This window comes from Dermacentor albipictus, chromosome 5, assembly GCF_038994185.2.
Source record: "Dermacentor albipictus isolate Rhodes 1998 colony chromosome 5, USDA_Dalb.pri_finalv2, whole genome shotgun sequence".
Classification (NCBI taxonomy): Eukaryota; Metazoa; Arthropoda; class Arachnida; order Ixodida; family Ixodidae; genus Dermacentor; species Dermacentor albipictus.
The window spans coordinates 115,966,934-115,989,664 of record NC_091825.1 but is presented as its reverse complement, the minus strand read 5'-3'; the positions used below and the strand labels follow the sequence as shown (position 1 = coordinate 115,989,664).

Below are 22,731 nucleotides of genomic sequence, written 5' to 3'. Positions count from 1 at the left end.
GATGGACGGTTCCTTTTATCCGCTCCGTGCTCCTACGGACGCGTTCGCCTGCGTTCCTCTTATTTGTTACTCTCGACTTCTTTATTTTTTTTTGTCCATTCCCGTTTTCCTCCCTCTCATTTGTTCCTTCCTCCCCACGCATTGCGTCTTATATTGCTTGCGCACTTTAATGCCCCGGAGCTTCGCGTTCCGTCTGGCTCGGTTGTTTCTGCCGTTTATCGCCCTTTGGCCGGCCCCGTTTCCTTGGCCGGCAGTGTTCGTTTCGACATTTCTTTTTTTTTTTCATTCGCTCGATGGTCGTCTCCTCCCGTAAATTATTTTCGTTCACTTTGCCCTCCTCCTCCTCCCTCTTCTTTTTTTTTTTTCCTCAAACGCTCCATCGCCTTTTCCCTCGATACGCCGGCGTTCGCGTCTTCCTAGCCTTGTGCAGGGCTTCGCAATTTCATTCGATGGCGCTCTCGCTTTCCTCTGGAAGAAGCGAGCGAGTTATAAGGCGTGCAGTGTTCGCGTGCACCGCGCCATGGCGCTGCGTTATGGAGACCATGCATTGCTTAGAGCGAGCCTCTACGCTTTTCTGGCGCGAGGAGCTATCAATAACGGTAATATCACACCCGAACGAAAGTTGAACAACACACCAGAAAATAAACTTCCCATTTATTTTTCCGCGTTTATTAGTGTAATGTAATCTAATGTAGTGTAGTGTAGTGTAGTGTAGTAGTTTAGTACTGTAATGTGCGTGTGCGTGCGTGTGCGTAATTGCGTGCTTGCTTGTGCGACTTCGATTTAAAGAGACGCAACATTGAGGCTGGAGCGCACTTAGCACCGCCAAGAGGCGGCACGATCGCAGCTCGCGTATTTAATTAACTTTGAAAGCCTTCACTTTGGTTGTCTCGCTGTCGTTTCATGCCGGCGTCACAAGTTACACGCGGCGCAACTATAATGAAGATGATCGTGCACGAGCCCACGAGAGTACGAAGTACTCGTTGAAGCTGGCTTTACCCCTCTAACGGGCTTTGTGCAGGGAAGCCCACTTGTGCGGTAGTCGTCTTCGTCGTCGTCGTCGTTTTTTGATGCAGTAATTCAGGTAACCACATGATCTGACCAAACCGCGCTTGTAAACATTTCGCCACTCTGTTTTTTTTTTCCTTCTCGATTCTAGATTGTGGAAAACAGCGTCGCCGCCTGATTCAACTGGTCGTTGCGCTTCCCAATAATTTCCTCCCGTGGTTCGTTATCTACATTCTTCTGTAAACCAGGTACTCGCAGCGTTGACACGAAGACAGCAGAATGAAGATGCATTTCAACGAGTGATTCTGTGCAGCGCTTAAATATCAGCGCTCGGTGAGATATGGAAAAGACGCGAAGAGGTGTTTCAGCAAGGTTTGCTCTTCAGCGACCTGGTGTCCGTCAAAAAAGTTGCCCCGTAAAAGTTCTCGCGGCCAGTTTCCCCGTATCACCGCCTGACGACGCTGCTGACGCTACCGCTTTGCTAATTTATGAGGGCTCTTGACGGCTGCGCTATTCTCTGCATGCACCCACCGCAATAGCTTATAGTGGCTATGACGTTGCGCTGCTAAGCTCGAGGTCGTGAGTTCGATCCCGCCAGTGGTGACCGCATTCCGATGAGGGCGGAATGAAAAAAAAAAGACGTAACAAATGAGGTAATGGTTTTGCCCCTTCAAGAAAAGCTGGCCTGGAGCACTGTGCTGATCGTGTGAGCTTCACTAGCGTATACAAGAATGTGGAACTGGCGCAGTATGCATGTTGCGTCAACTCGCGATTCATTGGAAAACATTCGTCAACCTGCTGGTTTCTGGAGTGCCGGGAAGCCGAAAGAGACAGGAGGAAACATTTTCCTTTTGCATACAGCCATCATGTACCTCTGCATCCGGCCATGTTTCTTGGTGTAGAACCGCTTTTTAAGACCAAAGCAGTCCTCGCTTTCTTGAAAGATGTTGTGCTACACGTTACAAGCCCATAAATTCCGTAGTGCACCCTCTTTCAAGAGTATACATCTACGATAGCTTTCTTTGTATAGCCCATGCCTCTAGGTCCTTGGCTTTCAAGGGCTCTGGTGAGGCAGAAGTGCTCTAGAAAATTTTAGCATCTCACATATTTTGTATATTGTACCATTATTTTCCCAATGCATTTTAGTGTTCATATTACACGTCAATAATCATTGCCACAATTTTATTACGCGTAGACTTTATGCAATTTACTCCAACTCTTTTAGGCCCCTTTACAGCCATGTCACATTAAATTCACAGAAACCATCAGACTAGGACGAACTCTGTAACACTAGCATGGCGCTCTTTGGCCATTCCTGGTCCTTGCGCCGTTAAACATCAAACGTTAATCAAATTAATCAATCAACCTGCTAGTGTCAGCCTTCTGCGTGTAGCGTGACCGTGAAAATAAAGGCATATATATTTCTTTCCGTTGACGAAGTAACACGTGAATTTTAAAGCGGTTTCGTCCCAGCACAATCACGCTCGCGACGTGTATATAGTATAATGCTATGAATGAATGAATGAATGAATGAATGAATGAATGAATGAATGAACGAATGCGTGTTGGTTAGTGGCGCAAGGGCCAGGTGTGGCCAAAGAGCGCCATCTGGTATATGTAGTGTTAGTCTCACAACACGTTATTCTTACTGTACTAGGTTCGTATTCACACACAGACACAAAACTCCAGATCTAGTTCGTATGAACAAAACAGCCGTGCAATAGTGACAGCAAGCTTATTAAGGCGAAAGCCTTCAGTGGCTCGTGCAATGGCTCACCCGCAAGAAGCGGCGTCTAGTTCAGCGAAGCAAAAAATACCATCATCAGGAACGGTTCACACCCGCGCAAGCAATGATGCAATGGCTGAGTATGATTGAAGAAACGAAAGAGGGAATGAAAGAAGGAACGAAAGATAGAAAGAAATACAGAAAGAAAGAGAGAACGAAAGAACCTATTAGTAGTACATTAGGTGCCCGCATGTGTCGTTCAGGAGGTCGACCTACAGCGCCGTACGTTTACTTCACGCTGCGGCTCGTTGTGCCTTGCAAGAAGTCTGACCTCCCCGATCGTATAACGCAGTGCGTTACCACGTGCGCAGCAGGCTTTAGCCTTCACGTGTTACACGAGTAAGGCATGTTGTCGGGCTAGTCGTTTCATAGATTCAGCAAAATTTTAAACTGCGCGAGGAAGACGGGAGGAAGACAGGAGAAAGACGGGAGTGTTTAAACATGCTGGCGAAATTTATATTAGCGAAGGCTGCCGACAGATCATAATAAAAGTTTTAAGAAAGAACGGTTTGCGAATTCGGCCGCTGTTGTGTTGGGAGTACATGCCTACATATCACGGCGGGCGTCACGCGAAAGGCGTGGCTTCGCGTGATACATGACAGTCACTGTGATAGACGTGACGAGTAAAAGAGAGAGAGACAGAGAATAACTTTATTTATAAACGACTCTACTTTCAGCGATAAGTTCCGTTGAAAATAGGCTGTCCTACTTACATGCGTTTTACTATCTCGGAATATTTGCTGTCATTGTCCACGGCTTTTCTTTGCACAGGCACGCGGTGCCGTTGATTTCGTATCGTGCACGTTGTACGCTTGTTGTTTTCTCCGATCAGCAAACATGATCGTCCCGTCTAAACCTTGCTCTTTTCATCAGGGATCCGGCTGCAGTCTCGCATCCTAGAGGTCGCTACGCTTGCAGTCTTAATGACTTGCGCGTTGGCTAGGTGCATAAGTAAACACGTTCATCACTCATTTATAGATATGCATACATTTGTATCGAGTACGTATACATGCATTCATCGCGAGACCTACGGTTTCTCTGTTTGCGTGGCCGTCTAACGGCAATCCTAAAGGTGGAAGAAAAGGGCGCCCCTGTGTGACTAGTGCACGATAGTACAGTGCTGAGCTGTCCAGTGTAGTGTGGCTGTGAAAGCTCAACGAGGCAAGCCTAACTGAGGAGACCAACTTAACCATGTTTTTGTATTCAATTGAATTGAACCGAATTCACGGGTACAGCATAACCAGGTAAAGCTAGAATAGCAGCTTGGGCTTGTTGGTTTACCATCCTGGTGTTAACAGCGCAAAACGTAGACGGGCCACGAGACGAGAAGACTACACCACAGGCGCTGTCTGTCTCGCATTCCCGTCTGCGTTTTGCGCGGTTAACACCAGGCAGGTAAGGCTGGCTTAGGCATGCAGGCAGCGGTACAGTTTCAGGAACAACTTCACTACGAACGCCTCAAAATTGAACGAATGATGCGCTACCGTATCTTTCTTTCTTCTCTCTGCGCTGTTAACATCAGGCAGGTAAAGCTGGCTTAGGCGTACTGGCAGCCGTACAACTTGAACAACTTCAGTATTAACGCCTTAAAATTTGAACGAATGATGCGCTACCACTCTCTCTCTATCTATCTATCTATCTATCTATCTATCTATCTATCTATCTATCTATCTATCTATCTATCTATCTATCTATCTATCTATCTATCTATCTATCTATCTATCTATCTATCTATCTATCTATCTATCTATCTATCTATCTATCTATCTATCTATCTATCTATCTATCTATCTATCTATCTATCTATCTATCTATCTATCTATCTATCTATCTATCTATCTATCTATCTATCTATCTATCTATCTATCTATCTATCTATCTATCTATCTATCTATCTATCTATCTATCTATCTATCTATCTATCTATCTATCTATCTATCTATCTATCTATCTATCTATCTATCTCTTTCTTTAAGGGTTTAACCTCCTCTAACGCTTTCCTCTCTCTTTCAGCCACGAACAATCTCCCTCCCCGCGCATAGTCAAAATGGCTGTACCTCTTGGCACGCTTCTATTTCGGTGGCGCATGCGCCCCAACGCTTTTCAATGGAGAAGGGCGCGCGCAGCGTAGCGTATCGATCGCATTGAAAAAAAAAAAGGGAGGGGCTCCCCGGCGGGCCGAACCGCGGAGCGCGGCGCTCTCCCGTTTTAGAGCAATGAAAAGTTGAAATTTTCAGTCGCCAATCAAAATGTCCCGTTACTTCACCACCGCAAAGCCCGACGCCCCTCCGTGCTTTGTGCGTGGGACGGGCCTTCTTGCGACCAAGCCCATTTCTGAGGGGCCATTCTTTATTTTTTTTTTGCGAAGGACGGTTTTCGCTATAGTTGTTCGGGCCTCTCACGGGTGGGTGGTACAACGGCGTTGCACCGTAGTTGTATAGTACGTGCATCCCTCACAAAAGTCGCCGTAAGCACCTTTGTTGTATTTCTATTGATATTTTGTTGTCTTCGATTGACTTGTCGTTGAGATGTAATTGGATGCATCTTTGTGGTGTTTCTATCGATATTTTGTTGTATTCAATTGACCTGCCGTTGAGATGTAATTGCATGCCACGAAAGATTTGTGCGAGTATGCCTTTGCAACTCTCAATTTGCCTATTGCGTCCGTCCTTTCGTGCTCCTTGCCCAGCTGCTTTGGCGAGCAACAGTCGAGAGTAAACCATTCGGGCACAAACCACATTCTATATCTCTTGGTGGGCTACATTTGGGAATGGCGGTTTTCTTTATAGTATTTCGTGCGTCTCCTGGGTTTGGCGGAATAGCGTTTGTTGTTGTGGCACGCCGATACCTTACCAAAAAAAGGTATAGGAATGTTGTTGAGTTTATACTGACTTTTGTTGCCTTCAGTGTTGGTTTCAGCAGATATATTAGAAATATAATTGGTCCTATAAAGCTACAATTTGAAAAATGCGGGAGAGTTCTCGCGAGGATACGTCTGCATCACCTCACGCTACAATTACTGTACTCACATTTTCGTGTTTCATGGCGGAATAGCGTTTGTTGTTGTGGCACGCCGATACCTTACCAAAAAAAGGTATAGGAATGTTGTTGAGTTTATACTGACTTTTGTTGCCTTCAGTGTTGGTTTCAGCAGATATATTAGAAATATAATTGGTCCTATAAAGCTACAATTTGAAAAATGCGGGAGAGTTCTCGCGAGGATACGTCTGCATCACCTCACGCTACAATTACTGTACTCACATTTTCGTGTTTCCTGTAAAGCTGCTTTCTCAGACAGCAGTCGGGCAGCGCAACTCTGGAAAATTGTGTAAGCCGTATCGTTGGATTACGCAGCACCTAAAAGCTGAGTTGTTATAGCGCGAACATTTTTTTTACGCCTCTGCGGTGCAGTCGAGGAAACGGCATACGTATAATATACGTATAACGTACGTATGTATAATATACGTACGTATAATATACGTTTAATATACGTATATAATATATACTTACGGATGACGCGTGCACTCGGTAACACGAATAGCTGCAATTCCAACTGAACTCCAACTGCTTCCAACTTTTAGACGCACATTGAAGGACGGTGCGTCAGTCCTGAGGAAGGCGGACTCGAGGTGCATGCATTCCAGGAGTTTTATCTTACGTGCAGCAACGCTCAATCTGCGTTGAGTCTTATATACGTCGACTTGCATTCTGGGAAGCACTCTTCTTACTTCAGTTTGGATAAAGCAGGAGATACGTGGTACCACGTGGCGCCTGATGGGACAAACGACGCTTCTCATACACGGCTGCACCGACTGCTGCAAACAGGTAAACTTTTTTTCGAAACTTGGTGAACGCTGTTGTTGGCGCACCAAGCAGTGCATCGAACGCGTCACACTTGGGATTTTACCATGGGGTATCCTGCATCAGAGTTGCTCGCAGATCTGGGAGAGATCGCCCCATTGTTCACTTCTGGCGTTTAATTGACACAACTTGCTGCGCATCCTAACTATATTCTATTGTTTATTCAATTGAAGAAGCGCTGGTACAAAATCAGTATTCCAAAACTTATCGCCTTCGTCTTGCCTGTCTGTTATGCGGGCACTTAAGCTCGTAACATGGGAGGATGGGGAGGATGGTCTTGGAGAGTGATACGGGCCTCTATTCACAAAGTTGTTCATACGAAATAACTTTTCATGAGAAAATACGTCAGCCATTCGTTATTGCGGACATATTGGCGAAACCGGTCAGTCAAGGACAAAAAAATTGTAACGACCGAAATAGCTTTGTGGATTCGGTCCACGATGGTCCGTGACGCCAAATCTCTTTGGTATGCCTTCTCCCTTTCTCTTCCTCTCTTTCTTTTCTCTCTATCTCTATCTCATTTCTTCCTGATGCTTGGTTCCCGTGCATCCCCCCTCCTCTTAATGGCGTTTGGAACGATGATGATTATGATTATGACGACTGTACGGCGATAGTGCCGCCACGGAGGGGGGACCCAGCATGCCGTACAAAAGACGACTTTTGGAGCGCCAGCCCGCGACGCCGTGTGCCAAACGGGCCGTTCAACTGACCCAACACATCACGCGCACGCCATTTTACTTCTTTCTATTGCCCCGATAAGTCACGAACGACTCCGAGAAGAAAGAGAGAGATATAGAAAAAGAAAGCGAATGAAAGAAAACAAATTCGAAAGCTGCACGGCGTAGACAATACCACACTACGTACGTATACGCAGAGCCCATTTGCGACGAGACAAATGTGGCTTCTCCATCGAGCCGTGTACATACATATGGCGCGGCAATTGCGCCCGACAACTCTTATTTCATTTGTCCCGCGGCCCGACGCTCGCGGGCTAGAGCGTGGGATCCAGGCCCGGGGAGTGTGTGTGTGCGCCGCGGTGGGTGTTCTTCTTGCCCGTTCGTTTTTGCCCGGGTCGCTTATGTGATGTGGCGCGGGATTTCGGCGCTCCGTATACAGCGCCGTGGAAGTCACGGCGTGCCCCCCCTCCCCCTCCACCCCCCCCCCCCCCCCCCCCGCCAGCGCGACGCTGAGTATCGCGGCGGTGCTTCAAGATTTTTCATCGCACTGCGGAGCACGAAAGCAACTGGAACACATATACGAACGTAGAGAATAAAAAGAAGGCAAAAAATGGTTCGTGTGTAGAAAAGAACGTAGAGTGAGTGAGTGAGCGAACTGCGGCGCATTTAGAGGAGACGGCCAGAGAAGACCACAGCCGGCCCATATCGTCGGCCGCGCCGGTCGTGTGAGATCACGAGAAATAAGCGGGGGAGGAGGCGAGCGGCGGGATCTCCGAATGGGGTCCAAATTGATATTACCCAGTGCAGTGAGAGCGGCCCGCATTCGTCGTTCGCGAAGAACGCGCGCTTCCGTGGTGTGCTGTGTGTCTGTGTGTATCGGGGGCAAAGATTTCGGGGGGAGTAGGCGAGTAGGGAGCCGTTATGTCCTTTACTCGCCCCCTTTTGATTCCCATCACGCTTTCTCGCCCCCCCCCCTTCTCACTGTCTTTGTCTCTCCCTTTCTTTCTCCTCTCTTTCGCCACTGTTTGTGCGCGCACAGGCTCACACCACGAACACATACACGTAGGGGGAGAGAGAGAGAGAGTGAGTGATTGAGAGAGACCACGAACACATACACGTAGAGAGAGAGAGAGAGACAGAGGGGAACGGCTGCGATCTCGATCTGTAGCTGTCCGGATCCATCTGTGTCTGACATTGTTTGGGAGGCAGGCTTAAAGACGTCGGCTCGCTCGCGCGCCAGCTCAGAGCGTTTGTTGAGGGAAGCCTGCGTGCATTCCGCCTGATGCGCACGTCCTCCTTTGTTTTTTTTTTTTTATTGGATTTCACGTAAAGATTGTCTTACGCGTCTGGTGTCTATATGCACTGTGCCTCGACGCGGACTGGGCGGCTGTACTATAGGCATAAATATAGCCCGCGACGGCTGCGCTGAATATCCCACGGACAGCCAGAATTGTCATTGTCTTCCTTCATTTCGCTCTTCGTTGTTTCACTCATCGTGCTGTTACGCTATAAGAAGGCCGGTAACTGCCCTTGGACAAAGAAAAAAAAAGAAATGCCTCGTATCGATATTTTTTACTACCTTAATACTGTCAAACTGATTGAAACTGAGTTTGTTGTTTTTCTTCCGTTCCATTGCATACGCTGATCGTCAACACGTCAACGTTGTCTTCGCTGTCTGTCCACCTCTTAATTCTCAGCTTCATGTTCACCACGTGACAACAAAGAAGAAAAAAACTTCGCGCGCCACCTTCACCGAGGGTCGAAGACAACACTCCCCCCCCCCCCACCCCCTGCGGGAGTGTGCAGTTAAGAACCGGACGCACCAACCACCGAGATACGAGTATATGGTGCACAACATTCGCGTGTAGAAAGGTATACATCGATTCGTGCGCGACACTACGCAAGAAAGTGACGTCGTCGGTGTGCGCATTTAAGAAGACACAACAAGTAGTATATAGGGTGTACCAGCTAACTTTAGCCAAGCTCTTCAACAAAAAAAGAATATAAAAAAGGAGGATGCAAGGCTTGGTTTTAAGACTTATAATGTTCGGTCGTCAGAGATATGGCGACAGAACACCGTAGTTATTATGCATGTATCTTGCACCGTGTTTCCTTAATAGCATTTTTTTTTCGTTGGAACAGCTTGGCTAAAGTTGCCTGGTACACCCTCTACAGTTGCAGCGGGCGAATACGTTGTGATCCTCATAAAGGAGTTGCTTTATTATCTCCCCGCGCTGTCCGAGTCATTCCCCGCAGTCGTCCTCGGGTGAAGGAAGTCGGGTATCTCTGGAGACTTCGGGCCTGGGCGGCTTCTTACACCAGCCATCACTCTTACCTGAGGCCAACCACGTGAAGGCAATGTCCAGTGTCCGAAGTCTATCCGCTCCTGCGTCTGCACCCGGTGCCAGCAATTTACTTCGGATGTACCCAGGGACGAAGCCAGTCCTCTGAACTTTACCAAGGGGTTTGACGTTGAGCAGCGGCCAACCTGAAAACTATGAAAGGTGGCTCACGAGCAGCACGTTTTATAAGTCGATTTGCAGCATATGCATGGAATGGGCCTCCATACTTGTATTCAATCTCATTCCGACATTATGCCACTTAGAAACACAGGCGAATAAGAGAGAAAGAGAGAGAGGTCACCAATATTTGAGGAGCGAGCGAACGAGCGAGCAATCCATATGACAGCGTCCTCTGTGCCAGGTTGTCATTGTAGTAGTAAACGAATTCGGAGCTGAAGGAATTGCTGAAGTGGGCTGATTATTTCCCCGCCTACTAGCAACATGGAGAAATTAATTCCTCTCAGCCTTCTCTCTATGCAACTGCCCTTTCGGCCTGTGCTGCCCGCCGCAAACTGCAGCACACCGACTTTAATGCTCGAGGGCCAACTCCTCTCAGAAAAAGACTCCTACTAAACTTTTCCTATTAAGAAATCCTTCTTCCCTCTTTCTTTCCCTCTTCCCCTTCCCCCAATGCCGAGTAGCTGACTAGAGGAATATACCTCAGGCCGACCTCTCAGCATTTCGTATCATTAAACTTGTCTCTCTCTCTCTCTCTATGAATGCCTGCGCAGCGACCATTCTGGCACTGCAAGCATGTTTCGGCAGAAACATGCACATGTGTATGGTTGCAAATGATAAGGTTCACCAGAGCAAATAGAGACAGACACGTACACGCATTGAGAAAGAGAGAGAGAGAAAGAAAGTAATACGCTTAAATGATGGCTCGAGGCCTAGTTAGGGAAGTGGGTGAAGGGAAGAAGAGTGTGTTAAGCACACGGCACACACACGAACGCCGAACACGGGCTCATGCGCGCACACGTGCACAAGTGCACGCAGGAAAGGTGTGAATCGCCGATGTTTCTCGTAAGGTGCGTTCATTATTTTACTTGCGATCTGCTAGCTTTTATTCCAAAGAACTGCAAACAATGCAGGCTTTTGTGACGCCCTCTTTAGTCTTTCGAAGCGCAGGCGCCCATCGTGGGCTCGCACAGACGCATGAGAAGCCATCAGATATCACGCGTTGTATGTGCATGCACGTACATTTCGCTCCACTAATGTCTCGCTGTCTGGTCTTTTTATTATTTTTATTATTATTCTTGTCACGGTGTAATAGGAGAGGTATATGTGCCTTTAGGTAGCACCACCTTAGTACTTGTCGCTTACCAAAAAAAAAATTAATTATAATGATATTGTCACAAAATTTGTGACAAAACGTGGCACGAAAGTATCGCAAGAAAGAGTCAGTCAGCAACATCGCAAAGTCACCGCACACGAGCACAGGGACCTACAGAATGGGGAACACGTGTGCAGTTGCACATGCGAACACGCGTGTTTCGTATCAAGGCCGACATACGTGCCTTCGCGCTCCGTAACGCTCGGGTTATCACCGCGCATTCGTCCTGGTCGTCGATGCGGTCCGTCGGTCGGCTCTCCCCTGAAAGCTCTCTCCGGATTCCCCGCCGTCGAGGGTCAGGTGTCCGCGGCCTGGCACGGAAGGACAACGCACGATCAACCCAGCAAGCTGTCCAGTATCGCGGGCGACTGCGAAGGGGGGGGGGGGGGCAGCGGGGAAAAGGGGGAGGAGGTTCGACTCACGGCGCGTGCACGCGCTCTTTGATATACGTGCGAACCGGGCGGGAACGCTCACAGCAGCATCGGCAGCGGCACTTCCCCGAGGACCGACCGTGGCACGAGTCACGGCGCAGCCAAAAGTTCGGCCTTGAGCCGCCCGAGCGGGGTCCGAGCAACGGGGTCCGAGCGAAATGACCGTTGCGGGGGTGGACGGGGTCCTTTCTCTTTTCTCTCTCTCTCTCTCTCCCTGTATCCCTGGGGATGCTGCCGGACGTGGCCTCCTGTACACAATGCGTCCGCATTCGGCTCTGGCAGACCGCTCGTGCTCGGCGGTGGTGCACGAAGCGTCCACGGCTGACCCTGCGGCGGCGATGACGGGGCGGAACCTTTCACACTGGCGCGTGGTGCGTGCGTGCGTGGCTCGTGTGCTCGGTGCGCGTGCGTTTAGGACCCGGACACACACACATACACACAAAAAGGAGAATCTGGACAATAGCCGAATGGCAGCATCTGGACAGGCCGGTAGCACACAGCGAGCGGTTGCGTTCTCTGACATGGGGAAAAAAAGGCTGACGGGAGTGACCTCGAGGACGTCGTCATTCGGTCTCGTGCTTTAAAGGGACACTAAAGGGAAACAATAAATCAGTTTAGACTAATAAAGCATTGTTTGAGAAACCTGCAGGCAGTCATTTCAAGAAAATAGTTTGAATATTAGATGAGAAAATGAAGGTCCAAGTATCAGTATTTGAATTTCGCGCCGAAATGCCAGCGCCGGTACGTCAGCGTGACGTCAGGGATTCCAAAGTTTGTTTTCGCATTTGGGCCGCGTTGGCTGAATAAAGGTTCCCGAAACTTGGCATGTTTAATATTTGGTTCCTTTAGAACACAATGTAGTCAATCTGTACCGCTATATATAATTAGTAGGCCCTAGAAGATGCCATCAAAATCCAAGACGTCACAGCCCCCAGGTGCGGGAACTTAAGTAGGCGTCGCCACCCGTATTTCGTTCTTGCGCTTTTTCTGGCTTACCAAACGTCTTATCGTTGTAAGAGTGGTGTTTTTGGTGTTGTAGAACGGTGATTTACTGATGCAGAAGAAATCACTTTTCACTTTAGTGTCCCTTTAAGAAGCAACAAGCAGACGAGCGAGCACTCTGCGGATGACGGGGTCCTCCCGCGCCAGCCCTGTCAGTGTAGCAGTAAATGACTTTCAGAGCTAGGCGAGTCGTTGAGGTGTCGCGAGATGAGTCGCGAAGATATAGTGCTCGACGAGGCAGTCCGTGCGCCCGGGGCGTTTTACGCACTTTTTGATATTATGACGTGTTTCCGGAAATGCGCGTTCTGCGACTGCTCCGCGTGTTCTTGTTTGCGATAAACGGCGTACCTTTATTAGTCGTCGGGGTGGTGCCATCACGTGACTCTGATAAAAGACAAGCTGGCACACGGAAACTGAAGATATCCGGAGAAACATATCTGCAAAGGGAGGCGTTTCTTTTTGTTAAGCTTTCACCATTCCAGTGCCAGTCAACTTGTTGAATTCTGTCATATACAAACAAAAAAAAACACCCACGCATGCTTTAACGAGTGAGTTAGGCTTCTCTTTGAAAAACTTAATGAATTATCCTTCTCATCAGCACTGCACTATTTATCTTTTCATCCGAATTGCTTTCAACGAGTGAAAGACGATTGGCGCTCAGTGACCATTGGCACTACATGTGATACTGATATGGCAGTCTTATAACCAATTACCTCCGCACCCCCCCCCCCCCCCCCATCCCCCGCCGCCCAGTCCCCCTCAAATATGTATGTATCTACTTAAGAAGTGCTTTCATGCAACAATTTTATAAATGTAACATTCATAATTGTGCAAACTTTCGCACTTACAGCTGGCACCACCGACATTTCTTTGGGCCGTCTCAGGTTCACGGGGGCAATAGGCAACTGGGGCTCCAGGCGATGTGACATTAAGCTATGGGTGCACTTCACTATGAAACTGTGGACGATTTGACAAATGTTACTGGGCTGCGGGATGGAATCCCGGCCGCGGCGGCCGCATTTCCATGGGGGTGAAATGCAAAGACGCCCGTGTACCGTGTATTGGGTGCACGTTAAAGAACCCCAGGTGGTCAGAATTAACCCGGAGTCCCCTAACTGCTGCGTGCCTCATAATCACATCGTGGTTGTGGCACGTAAAACACCAGAATTTAATTTTATTTTATTTAACGAAGGTTATACCATGTGATAACAGTGCGAAACGAGAGACAAGCTTAACCGCACACGGAATTCAACAGAGCGTCACACGTGCACCACACCCGGCTACGAATTGAGTTAAACGTAAGAAGATAAACAGACAGAGAAAAAGAAAGAATCAAAAGAATAAAGGCGAATCAAGGACGTCCTCTCCTCGCAGCTCCGACAGCAGGGAGCGTCGTGGGTTCGTGTTTATCTTTTAAATTCGCCGCCGGGGGTTGGTCAGGACCGCGAGAGGCCACCCAAGCCGCGGGCTGGCGCACCTCCTGCCGGCAATATAGTGGTTGATGGCTTGGACAGGCGGGCAACGGCGGGGCTGCGGAGAGCACTCGATCTACACTGGAGGGGAAGTCGTGCGATTACCCACAATGGGGGTTGTAAACTGAGAACTTCGACTCAAGTATTGTCCGTGCATAGCTCTATACCCCCTTTCTCTTCCTTCTCTCTCCCCTTCTCCCTTCCCCCAGCGTAGGGTAGCCAACCAGACTCTTGACAGGTTAACATTCGTGCCTTTCTTATATCCCTCTCTCTTCTTCAAGGCATGTCTAAAGGCACACTGAAGGGCAATGAGCAAACCACAGTGAAACAAACCCCTTTATAACGAAGTTGAAGGAGGCAGTTAGACCGCTTCGTTGTATACGTTGCGACATGTGCTGCAATGTGAATCTGTGCGGGGATTGCGAGGGAAATTTCACTTACTTTGTTATATTCGTTATTTCTTTATGTACCGCTTCGTTATAACGAGGTTTGAGGGCAGTGTAGGATGGCGAAGCATTCTTTCAGCTCGACATTCTCACTAATTTGGAGGAAAACAATTTCGTTGTTACTGCAGAAAAAGGGAGGTCAGACACTTTCCTTCCAGGAATTTCGAGCATGAAAGTGAGTCGGGCGTCACGTTTTTAAAATGTATTCTATCATATTCGGACGCACGAAAATAGATGAAAATCTGCTAGGTTGAGTCCTTGGTTCTTTTGGAATACGAAGTAGTGTTGGTTCACTGAAGAAACGCTCATCTATAATAATAATAATAATAATATTTGGGGTTTTACGCGCCAAAACCATTTTCTGATTATGAGGCACGCCGTAGTGGAGGACTCCGGAAATTTAGACCACCTGGGGTTCTTTAACGTGCACCTAAATCTAAGCACACGGGTGTTTTCACATTTCGCCCCCATCGAAATGCGGCCGCCGTGGCCGGGATTCGATCCCGCGACCTCGTGCTCAGCAGCCCAACACCATAGCCACTGAGCAACAATGGCGGGTAACGCTCAACTATACCGTATCCGGTAGAAGTTGTCGAAATTTGTGACATCACGCTGAGCTGACGCTGAACCTTTTGGGTCGAGTCGGCGTCAGTCTTCCATTTTCTTGTTTGTTTTAAAGCTAGTTGCACAAGTGTAGTTTACCAATACATCTTAACTATTCTTCCATAATGTGCTGTTAAACGACTATAGCGTGGTCAACACTTCAGCTATCGAAACGCGGTAAAGTCATAACGAAACGGTCTTTGATAAAGGATCGCCATAGACCGGCGCCTTCCCTCTCTTTGTGATAACAGGGAAGCTGCCCTTCCGTTGCCATATTGAGGTAAACGAAACACGTCGCTGAAAACACACCCCTCTTACACAATATCGCGCCAGCCTCCCCCCGCCGGCGTCCCAAATAGCGGACACGTGACTCTACGTCGCCATCGTGACGTCACTGTGGGTGCAGAACGCCGTGCCCGAACACCACGGTAGCACACTAGAGTAAGAAGCGTGGCGGTGTCGTTGGGATGAAGAGCGCGGCGTGCCCGCTCTGTGCCAGCGCCTGGTGCCTCGTCGTGATATTCAGGAAATGTGAGCTTCATCTTGTTTTTACACTGCTGTGAGACTGCGTGCATTATTTTTATGACTTTCAAGTACCTGTTGGTGCATTCCCGTGGTTGAAGTGACGCACTGTGGAGCATCGCTGAAGTCACCTGAACGAAGCCGCGTTGAGTTTTTTTTTTCTTTTTTTCGTTTCTTGAACATATCTCGTCGAATGTGAGAATAATCTTTTGGTACTTTGATTTTTTCGTGTTTTATTACTGTTTCGTTTAGTGCGCGTTCTTAGTGCACCTATAAACGATATGAACCCAACCTGGGAACCTGGAAATACCGGAGATTCGCCAAGGCAGGAGGGCACGACAAAAGAAAAGGAAATTTTTTGTGCCACAGCAACGTCAAGTACAGATATGCACGGCCGCCAGTACAGTTATTAGACGTGTCGGCGCTAATAACAACGGCGCACGCGCGTGTGTATAATTAACGAACGCGTATATCCTGTGACATTGGCCGCTTTCAACTCTTCATGTGCCTCACTGCATAACACCGATGTACAAAGGCGACGCCAACTTAATTTTGCGACGCAAATTGGACCTTTGCTTCACAGGCACTCCTCAACGCATGTCTCGACCTAAAGCGAAAAAAGTTAGGCCTACAGTGCGTGCACAGAAATGCACTGAATTTAAATCTGAGTTCAGCTATAGCTACCTAGCGCATAGTGACTGTTACGGTGCGGTTATGCTGCATGGCACGTCTTTTCTTTTTTTGCGCGTGGTGTTCAGGCTGATTTTTGGGAAATGTATGGCCTCTTCCATATAATCGGGAGGACTGGTGCGAATTCGGGAGTCTCCAGGGAGAAATAGGGTGATTCGACAGGTACAGGATAGATAGATAGATAGATAGATAGATAGATAGATAGATAGATAGATAGATAGATAGATAGATAGATAGATAGATAGATAGATAGATAGATAGATAGATAGATAGATAGATAGATAGATAGATAGATAGATAGATAGATAGATAGATAGATAGATAGATAGATAGATAGATAGATAGATAGATAGATAGATAGATAGATAGATAGATAGATAGATAGATAGATAGATAGATAGATAGATAGATAGATAGATAGATAGATAGATAGATAGATAGATAGATAGATAGATAGATAGATAGATAGATAGATAGATAGATAGATAGATAGATAGATAGCGAAATCATAGTAAGACCCGGCAGATCTTTACTGTCCGCTTGATTCGGCATGGTGATCGTTCGTTTCGGTTTTGCAGATTCGCAGCTGCTTTCTGAGCAAGTTATATCTAAGCCCCCTCAGCGAGATTGTATATCCAGCCTTCGGGACCCCCCCCCCCCCCCGCCCCACCTACAGCTTACTTGCTTTCTCGAAGAGATTTCTTCCTTAAAGAGCTCGAGTTTTGAGTCCAAGATTCGAATATACACCCGCTCTCTATGTGCTTTCCCCTCTCCCCTCTTTACTCTTAGTCAGCCATGATGCTCCATTCCTGTTTCCTTTTCATCTACCCAACCTCTAACTCTCTCTCTCTCTCTCTCTCTCTCTCTCTCTCTCTCTATTTTAGTAATCTCTCATGTCCCTTGAGTATGTCTCGTTGGTGACATGTTAACTAGCCAAGGGAAGCCGAGACTGTCGGAGATAGGGCGCGCTTTCCTCCCTTCTACCGAGCAAGTTGAGCAGCGAAAAGGAAAGAGAGAGAGACGGAGTTAAAGAGAGAGGAAAGTCCAGCCGTGTGACAAGCTCAACTTCGCTGATCCAGTAGCACGCGCCCGCACGCTGAGAGGTGCCTCCGCGCTCGCTTCTCGTTTCGCTCGTCGTCACGCGGATCGCTCATTCACAGCAGTGGCCGCGTGATACGCAAGAGAGCTGGGCACATGCAGAGTAAGGTTCGGCGCCTGTGCGACGGCAGGAAGTTTATGGCGCGCCAACCCGGCGCCGCTAGCGGCTTCCTTTGTTCCATGTGCCGTGCGCGGCTCGTGTTGGCGACGTACTGCGTGTACGATGATACCGGGCCTTCTCTTTCGCTCTCGCAGTTTCTGCGCGACGGTATCCACCTTCGCCATACACGTTGCGATTTCGTGGACGGGGTCACTGCACCAGCTGTACGCCCCCTCCCCCCCCCCCCCCCCCCCCGTTTCCAACAACCCCCACACCTCTCTGCAGCTCCAGCCTGCCGGCGGGTATCGGTGGGTGGATGATGGCTATGTGCGTATACGTGAAGGCGTTTGGCAGGCATTCTCAGATCATGAACAGCAGGTTGCCATTATCCCTCAAGAGGAAAGTGTATAATAGATGCGTCTTACCAGTACTCACCTACGGGGTAGAAACCTGAAGGCTTACGAAAAGGGTTCTACTCAAATTGAGGACGACGCAACGAGCTATGGAAAGAAGAATGATAGGTGTAACGTTAAGGGATAAGAAAAGAGCAGATTGGGTGAGGGAACAAACGCGAGTTAATGACATTTTAGTTGAAATCAAGAAAAAGAAATGGGCATGAGCAGGACATGTAATGAGGAGGGAGGATAACCGATGTTCATTAAGGGTTACGGACTGGATCCCAAGGGAAGGGAAGCGTAGCAGGGGGCGGCAGAAAGTTAGGTGGGCGGATGAGATTAAGAAGTTTGCAGGGACGGCATGGCCACAATTAGTACATGACCGGGGTTGTTGGAGAAGTATGGGAGAGGCCTTTGCCCTGCAGTGGGCGTAACCAGGCTGATTAGGATGATGGCGTGAAGAAAGCGAGCCTGTCGGCAAAAAAGTTTGGCAATCAGAGTTCGCGAACGCGTAAGGTTGCAACCACAAGGAGCGTATTTTCGGCGCCTCTTTCAAGCGTGTCGCGCCTTCTGGAAACGGTGCTCTCCATGTCAGGCCGCGTCACCAACAGATCCTTTCGCAAAAAAACTTTTGGAGATGGTAGCTTACGGGAAGTGTAAGGTTGCAGCAAGGAGCGCATTTGTGCGCGTTGATACAGTGTGGACGATATGTTCAAGCATATGTATATGCAGCGCTCAAGCGTTTCATAGAGTGACAATAAACGCCAGTGTGCCCGCACCGCAATTATTTCCATGCCATTTATGCTACCGCTTCACTAGAGTTTCGCGCCACATATATTCCATCATATGCGCGTTGGATCGACTTTTTTTTGCGTTTCAGTGTTTCAGTTTGGACTGCCCATACAGCGTGGTCCATCACAGAGTCGAACCCGGTTATAGCGAGCAGGCTTGTGTGCTAAAAGATGGTTCGATATATTCAGTAACTCGGTATACCCAAACTCGCCTATATAGCGAACTTAAACGAACTTTGGTCATGCGTTCGTTCTAAACGGGTTTACTATCTCCAGTGAAGAAAACAGTAAGCAAACTCATTTGTTGAAAGTAAAACTACGCGTACTAGGCTGCAGTCTCTTGCCTGTCCCTTGAACTGTTCTCAGCATCACTAAAACCGGAGTGTTCTATGAGCGAGCTTGTGTAGACGCGCTCCAGTGCACTCTAAAGGAAAAGTATGGAAAAAAAATACGGACTATGAAAATATCTGTCCTCAACATTGTGTTCGCGGCATGCGTGCGTTAGCCATTGTGGTGTTGGCAGCGGTCGCAAGCAAGTATGATTATCCAATGCCTTGTCCATTAGGAAGGAGTTACTTTACGGGGGGTCTGTCGGCTTCGGGTGTTCGACTGAACGGACTCATTTACTTTATCCGACTTCATTATTTTTCGAATTCATCGAGTATGATAGGAAATGTGGATCTACCTGAAGCCGAGGCATATCTGCCCGTCATTTTAGCCTTCCAAACGGCCAGAGTATGGGGGGGGGGGGGGGGGGCAGACGAGGAAGCATGTCTCGTGTCCATGGAGTGTAACGTGATTACGAATTCTCGTTATTTATTTATCACCCTTCAAGACGCCATATATTCGTGACCGAGGAGACCTTTATTCAAAAGCTTGCGCGCTAGAACACAAGAAATTCGTTTAGAAGGATCGACATTTGGGCGAGTTGTTACTGGTTGAACATCTTGAAGGGGCAGCGCAAGACGATGAAGACAGAAGGCAGGAACACAAAGCGCTGTCTTGTGTGTTCCTGCCTTCTGTCTTCGTCGTCTTGAGCTGCACCTTCAAGAAGTTTTAGAAAGCTTGCTGAGGTCTCCCGCTTTCGCTCGCCTTTCCCGCTCCCGCCATTCTTGTGTCAGTTGTTTTGCGCTAAACAAGGTAATTATGGATTCGCACCAACTATCCCCCGCCAACGCATTGTAGTGACGACAGATATTTACATTGTCGAGCGCTGTCCTCCCATTGCCATCATGCCGTCTTGGTCGTGTCATTGTCACGGTCCCTTCGCCGTCGCTGTGTCTTCGTCACGGCTGTCGTGGTCATCCCGTTTTCGTCATGCCATTTCCGTCACGTGCTGCTGACGCAGTCACATCGGCGCGCTGCAGGGTGCCACACGTATATATCGGCATCGCGCATTCAAGCTTTCCATACTGATTCAGCAGCGCCGAGACAACGTATCGCAATGCGAGCGGAAGAAGATCAAACCTTATATAAGAGGCCTTATACGTGCTCGCGGTGCCCTTATAGCAATCGTTCATCGCTAGTTTACGCATTCTGCCAAGGTAGTACAATCGTACATCCGTGCACGATCGAGCGTGAAACGGGCATGGGTCCGTTGCTGTCCAGAGTGTCGTCAAATTTCCGCGGTAGTCCCAGTGGGTGGCGTCGACCGCGTACGTAGAAAGCTGAAACAGCCGCAACGCCTTCTATAGCTGAGTGCGCGGTGCCCTATAATCACTGTTCGCTGCGAGACTTTGTAGTAAGGCGGTATAGAGGCTCGTGCTAATCTTTGTTTTATCTCTTGCCTTCCTGCAGGTTCCGAGGTTATCGTACACACAAACGGATGCACGGAAAGCAGTATCAACGGTAAGTGGAGATGGTCTGCCATGTATATTATGCAATATGCATGCTACTACGAATATGCGCTCAGTGTAGTGAAGCTACACTACATTGTACTGAACTAAGCTCAGTTGGAACTGTGCTTTTTTCTTCGGAGGCACCGATGATCGGATTTTCTCTGTAACCTCGCCGTGGTTTCTTATTGGCTTTGGTGTTGCGCTGCCAAGCACGAGGTCGCCGAATCAAATCCCGGCCACACGCCGGCCGCATTTCTATGGGGACGAAGTGGAAATCCACCCGTCAAATTAGATTTAGGTGCACGTTGAAGAACCCCAGATGGTCAAAATTAATCGGGATCGAGTCCCCCACTATGGCGTGCCTCGTAATCAGATCGTGGTTGTGGCACGTAAAATCCCATAGTTTAATTGTTTTTAATTTTTCTGTAAACAGCTCCAGCACGAAGTCGGAACGATGGTATACTGCGAAGGAAAGCGTAAATTGCAAAATAATAATAGTGAGTTTGTCAAAAATCAGCTTGAGAAGGTTGTGGAAGTCAAGCGTTAGTTAGTTAGTTAGTTAGTTAGTTAGTTAGTTAGTTAGTTAGTTAGTTAGTTAGTTAGTTAGTTAGTTAGTTAGTTAGTTAGTTAGTTAGTTAGTTAGTTAGTTAGTTAGTTAGTTAGTTAGTTAGTTAGTTAGTTAGTTAGTTAGTTAGTTAGTTAGTTAGTAAATCTTCCGAGGTGTCCGATTGTGTTTAATGGGAGTCTGTGGCACGAAAGCTACAAGCTGAAATAGGCGACGATGAAATGACGCTGGCAGCATGGAACTGACAGAATGACGACACCGGAATGACAAGAATGGAACGCCGACGACGGAATGAAGACGTCGAAACCACGAAGAGGGATTGATGGCGACAGTTTCGGTGGCGTCCTTCTCACGCCACCTTCGAGTCTGCAGCGCTCGAGTAGATGGTCTGCACTGACGTCATCGCGTGGCCGCCATCTTCGCTCGCCAGCACGTCGAAAGAAGCTGCGTAACGACTCGAAGTTGAGAAACGATGAGAAGCTGCGTTAGTTAAACGCGACAAGTGCGTCTTGCGACGAGCGACGAATCGATAACGGTGACAATCCGTTAAAAAACTTTCGCTGTCAAAAAAAAAGCAAATCGATGTCACGCGGTGGAATCTGAGCCGATCTCCAAGGAATCCGCCAAAGATGCCGGATCATGGTTGAGACTGCCGATAGTGAGTGAAAGGCGCGAAAAATAGTTTTGAGTCCATCAAAGGGACACCAAAGACGATTGTGAAGCTGTATTCCTAAATTAAGTACGTTCCTGCAATGAGAAAAAGGCCTGCCGCATTCTGATAGGGAGGAGAGGGGGGGGGGGGGGTCTTTGTACAAGCAATGAAAGCGCAGAAACGAACGTCAGGGGCAACGCCGCCCTATTTTCCCGAAGCTAATTGTCTTACACTGCTTTCGACAGCGCCTGCATAGGTCTGCTTAATCGCTGGTCTCCGAGGTAGGCTTGCAGCGCGCTCTATAATGCAACAAAACACTCTAATTGCTCACACGAGCGATTTCCTACGTGATTTTCCGACGCCGGAACGGCTCAAATACGAGGTAAACGATTTGAAATCGGTGGCGTCGCGCTGGCGTATACGCCGGCGGTGCCGTATCAGCGGGGAATTCAGCAAAGGCACGTTTCACACTACGCCTGTTGACTGACTTCAAAGTATGCATCGCCAGAGTTTCCGTAGATAAGCTTGTCTTGTGCGCCCTATCTATCTATCGCACGATTGCTCGTATCTCGTATAGTTTGGCCCGCGCCTACTTCGCTCGGGGCCAACAGTGACGACAACAGCATTATGTACAAACGCCGGCTCATCGCCCTAGCTTCTTTTTTTTACTTATTCACGATAAAATTTTGTACCCAGTGACCATGGTGGGAGGTGGGCTGGCTGCATCCATTGTCTCCCCCCCCCCTTCCCCGTCCCGGGAAAGCTACGGTCGGGACGGACGGTCTTCTTTGTACGTCGGTCCACGCGCCGAATTTTTTTTTCGCCCCGAGGCTGCCGCGAGATCAATGCCGAGAGGTGGGTCCCGAAACCGTGGCCGTGACGTGAAGGGCAGATGGAGAGAGAGGGCGGGGGGATGGTAGACGGGGGGGGGAGGGGAGTGGGCGATGCGCTGTCGCGAATCGCTGTTCCAACACGCACGCGCGCACGCTCGCGCGTTTGAAAAACGAGCGGGGACGGCTCAGCTCAAACATCGCGTGGCCTCGTCGCCTGGCTGCACCAATCAGAGGCTACATCATCACAAAAGTGAAAGGGAAGGAATCGAAAAGAAAACGAGAAATA

General features: G+C 48.5%; 1 protein-coding gene across 7 annotated transcripts in view; it reads left to right on the top strand.

Annotated features, from left to right (window-relative positions):
- Positions 1-22,731, top strand: part of lin-28 (protein lin-28 homolog) — a 227,686-nt gene that overhangs the window by 50,180 nt on the left and 154,775 nt on the right. For 4 of the 7 annotated variants that reach the window (XM_065449334.2, XM_065449335.2, XM_065449331.1 and 1 more), the window contains exon 2: positions 20,355-20,405. In XM_065449334.2, the coding sequence (XP_065305406.1) occupies positions 20,383-20,405 (23 nt within the window). In that variant the 5' untranslated portion in view covers positions 20,355-20,382. Of the gene's footprint in view, positions 1-19,987; positions 20,213-20,354; positions 20,406-22,731 lie in introns of those variants that run through there. The other 3 variants (XM_070538785.1, XM_065449332.2, XM_065449330.2) reach the window with 3 other exon arrangements.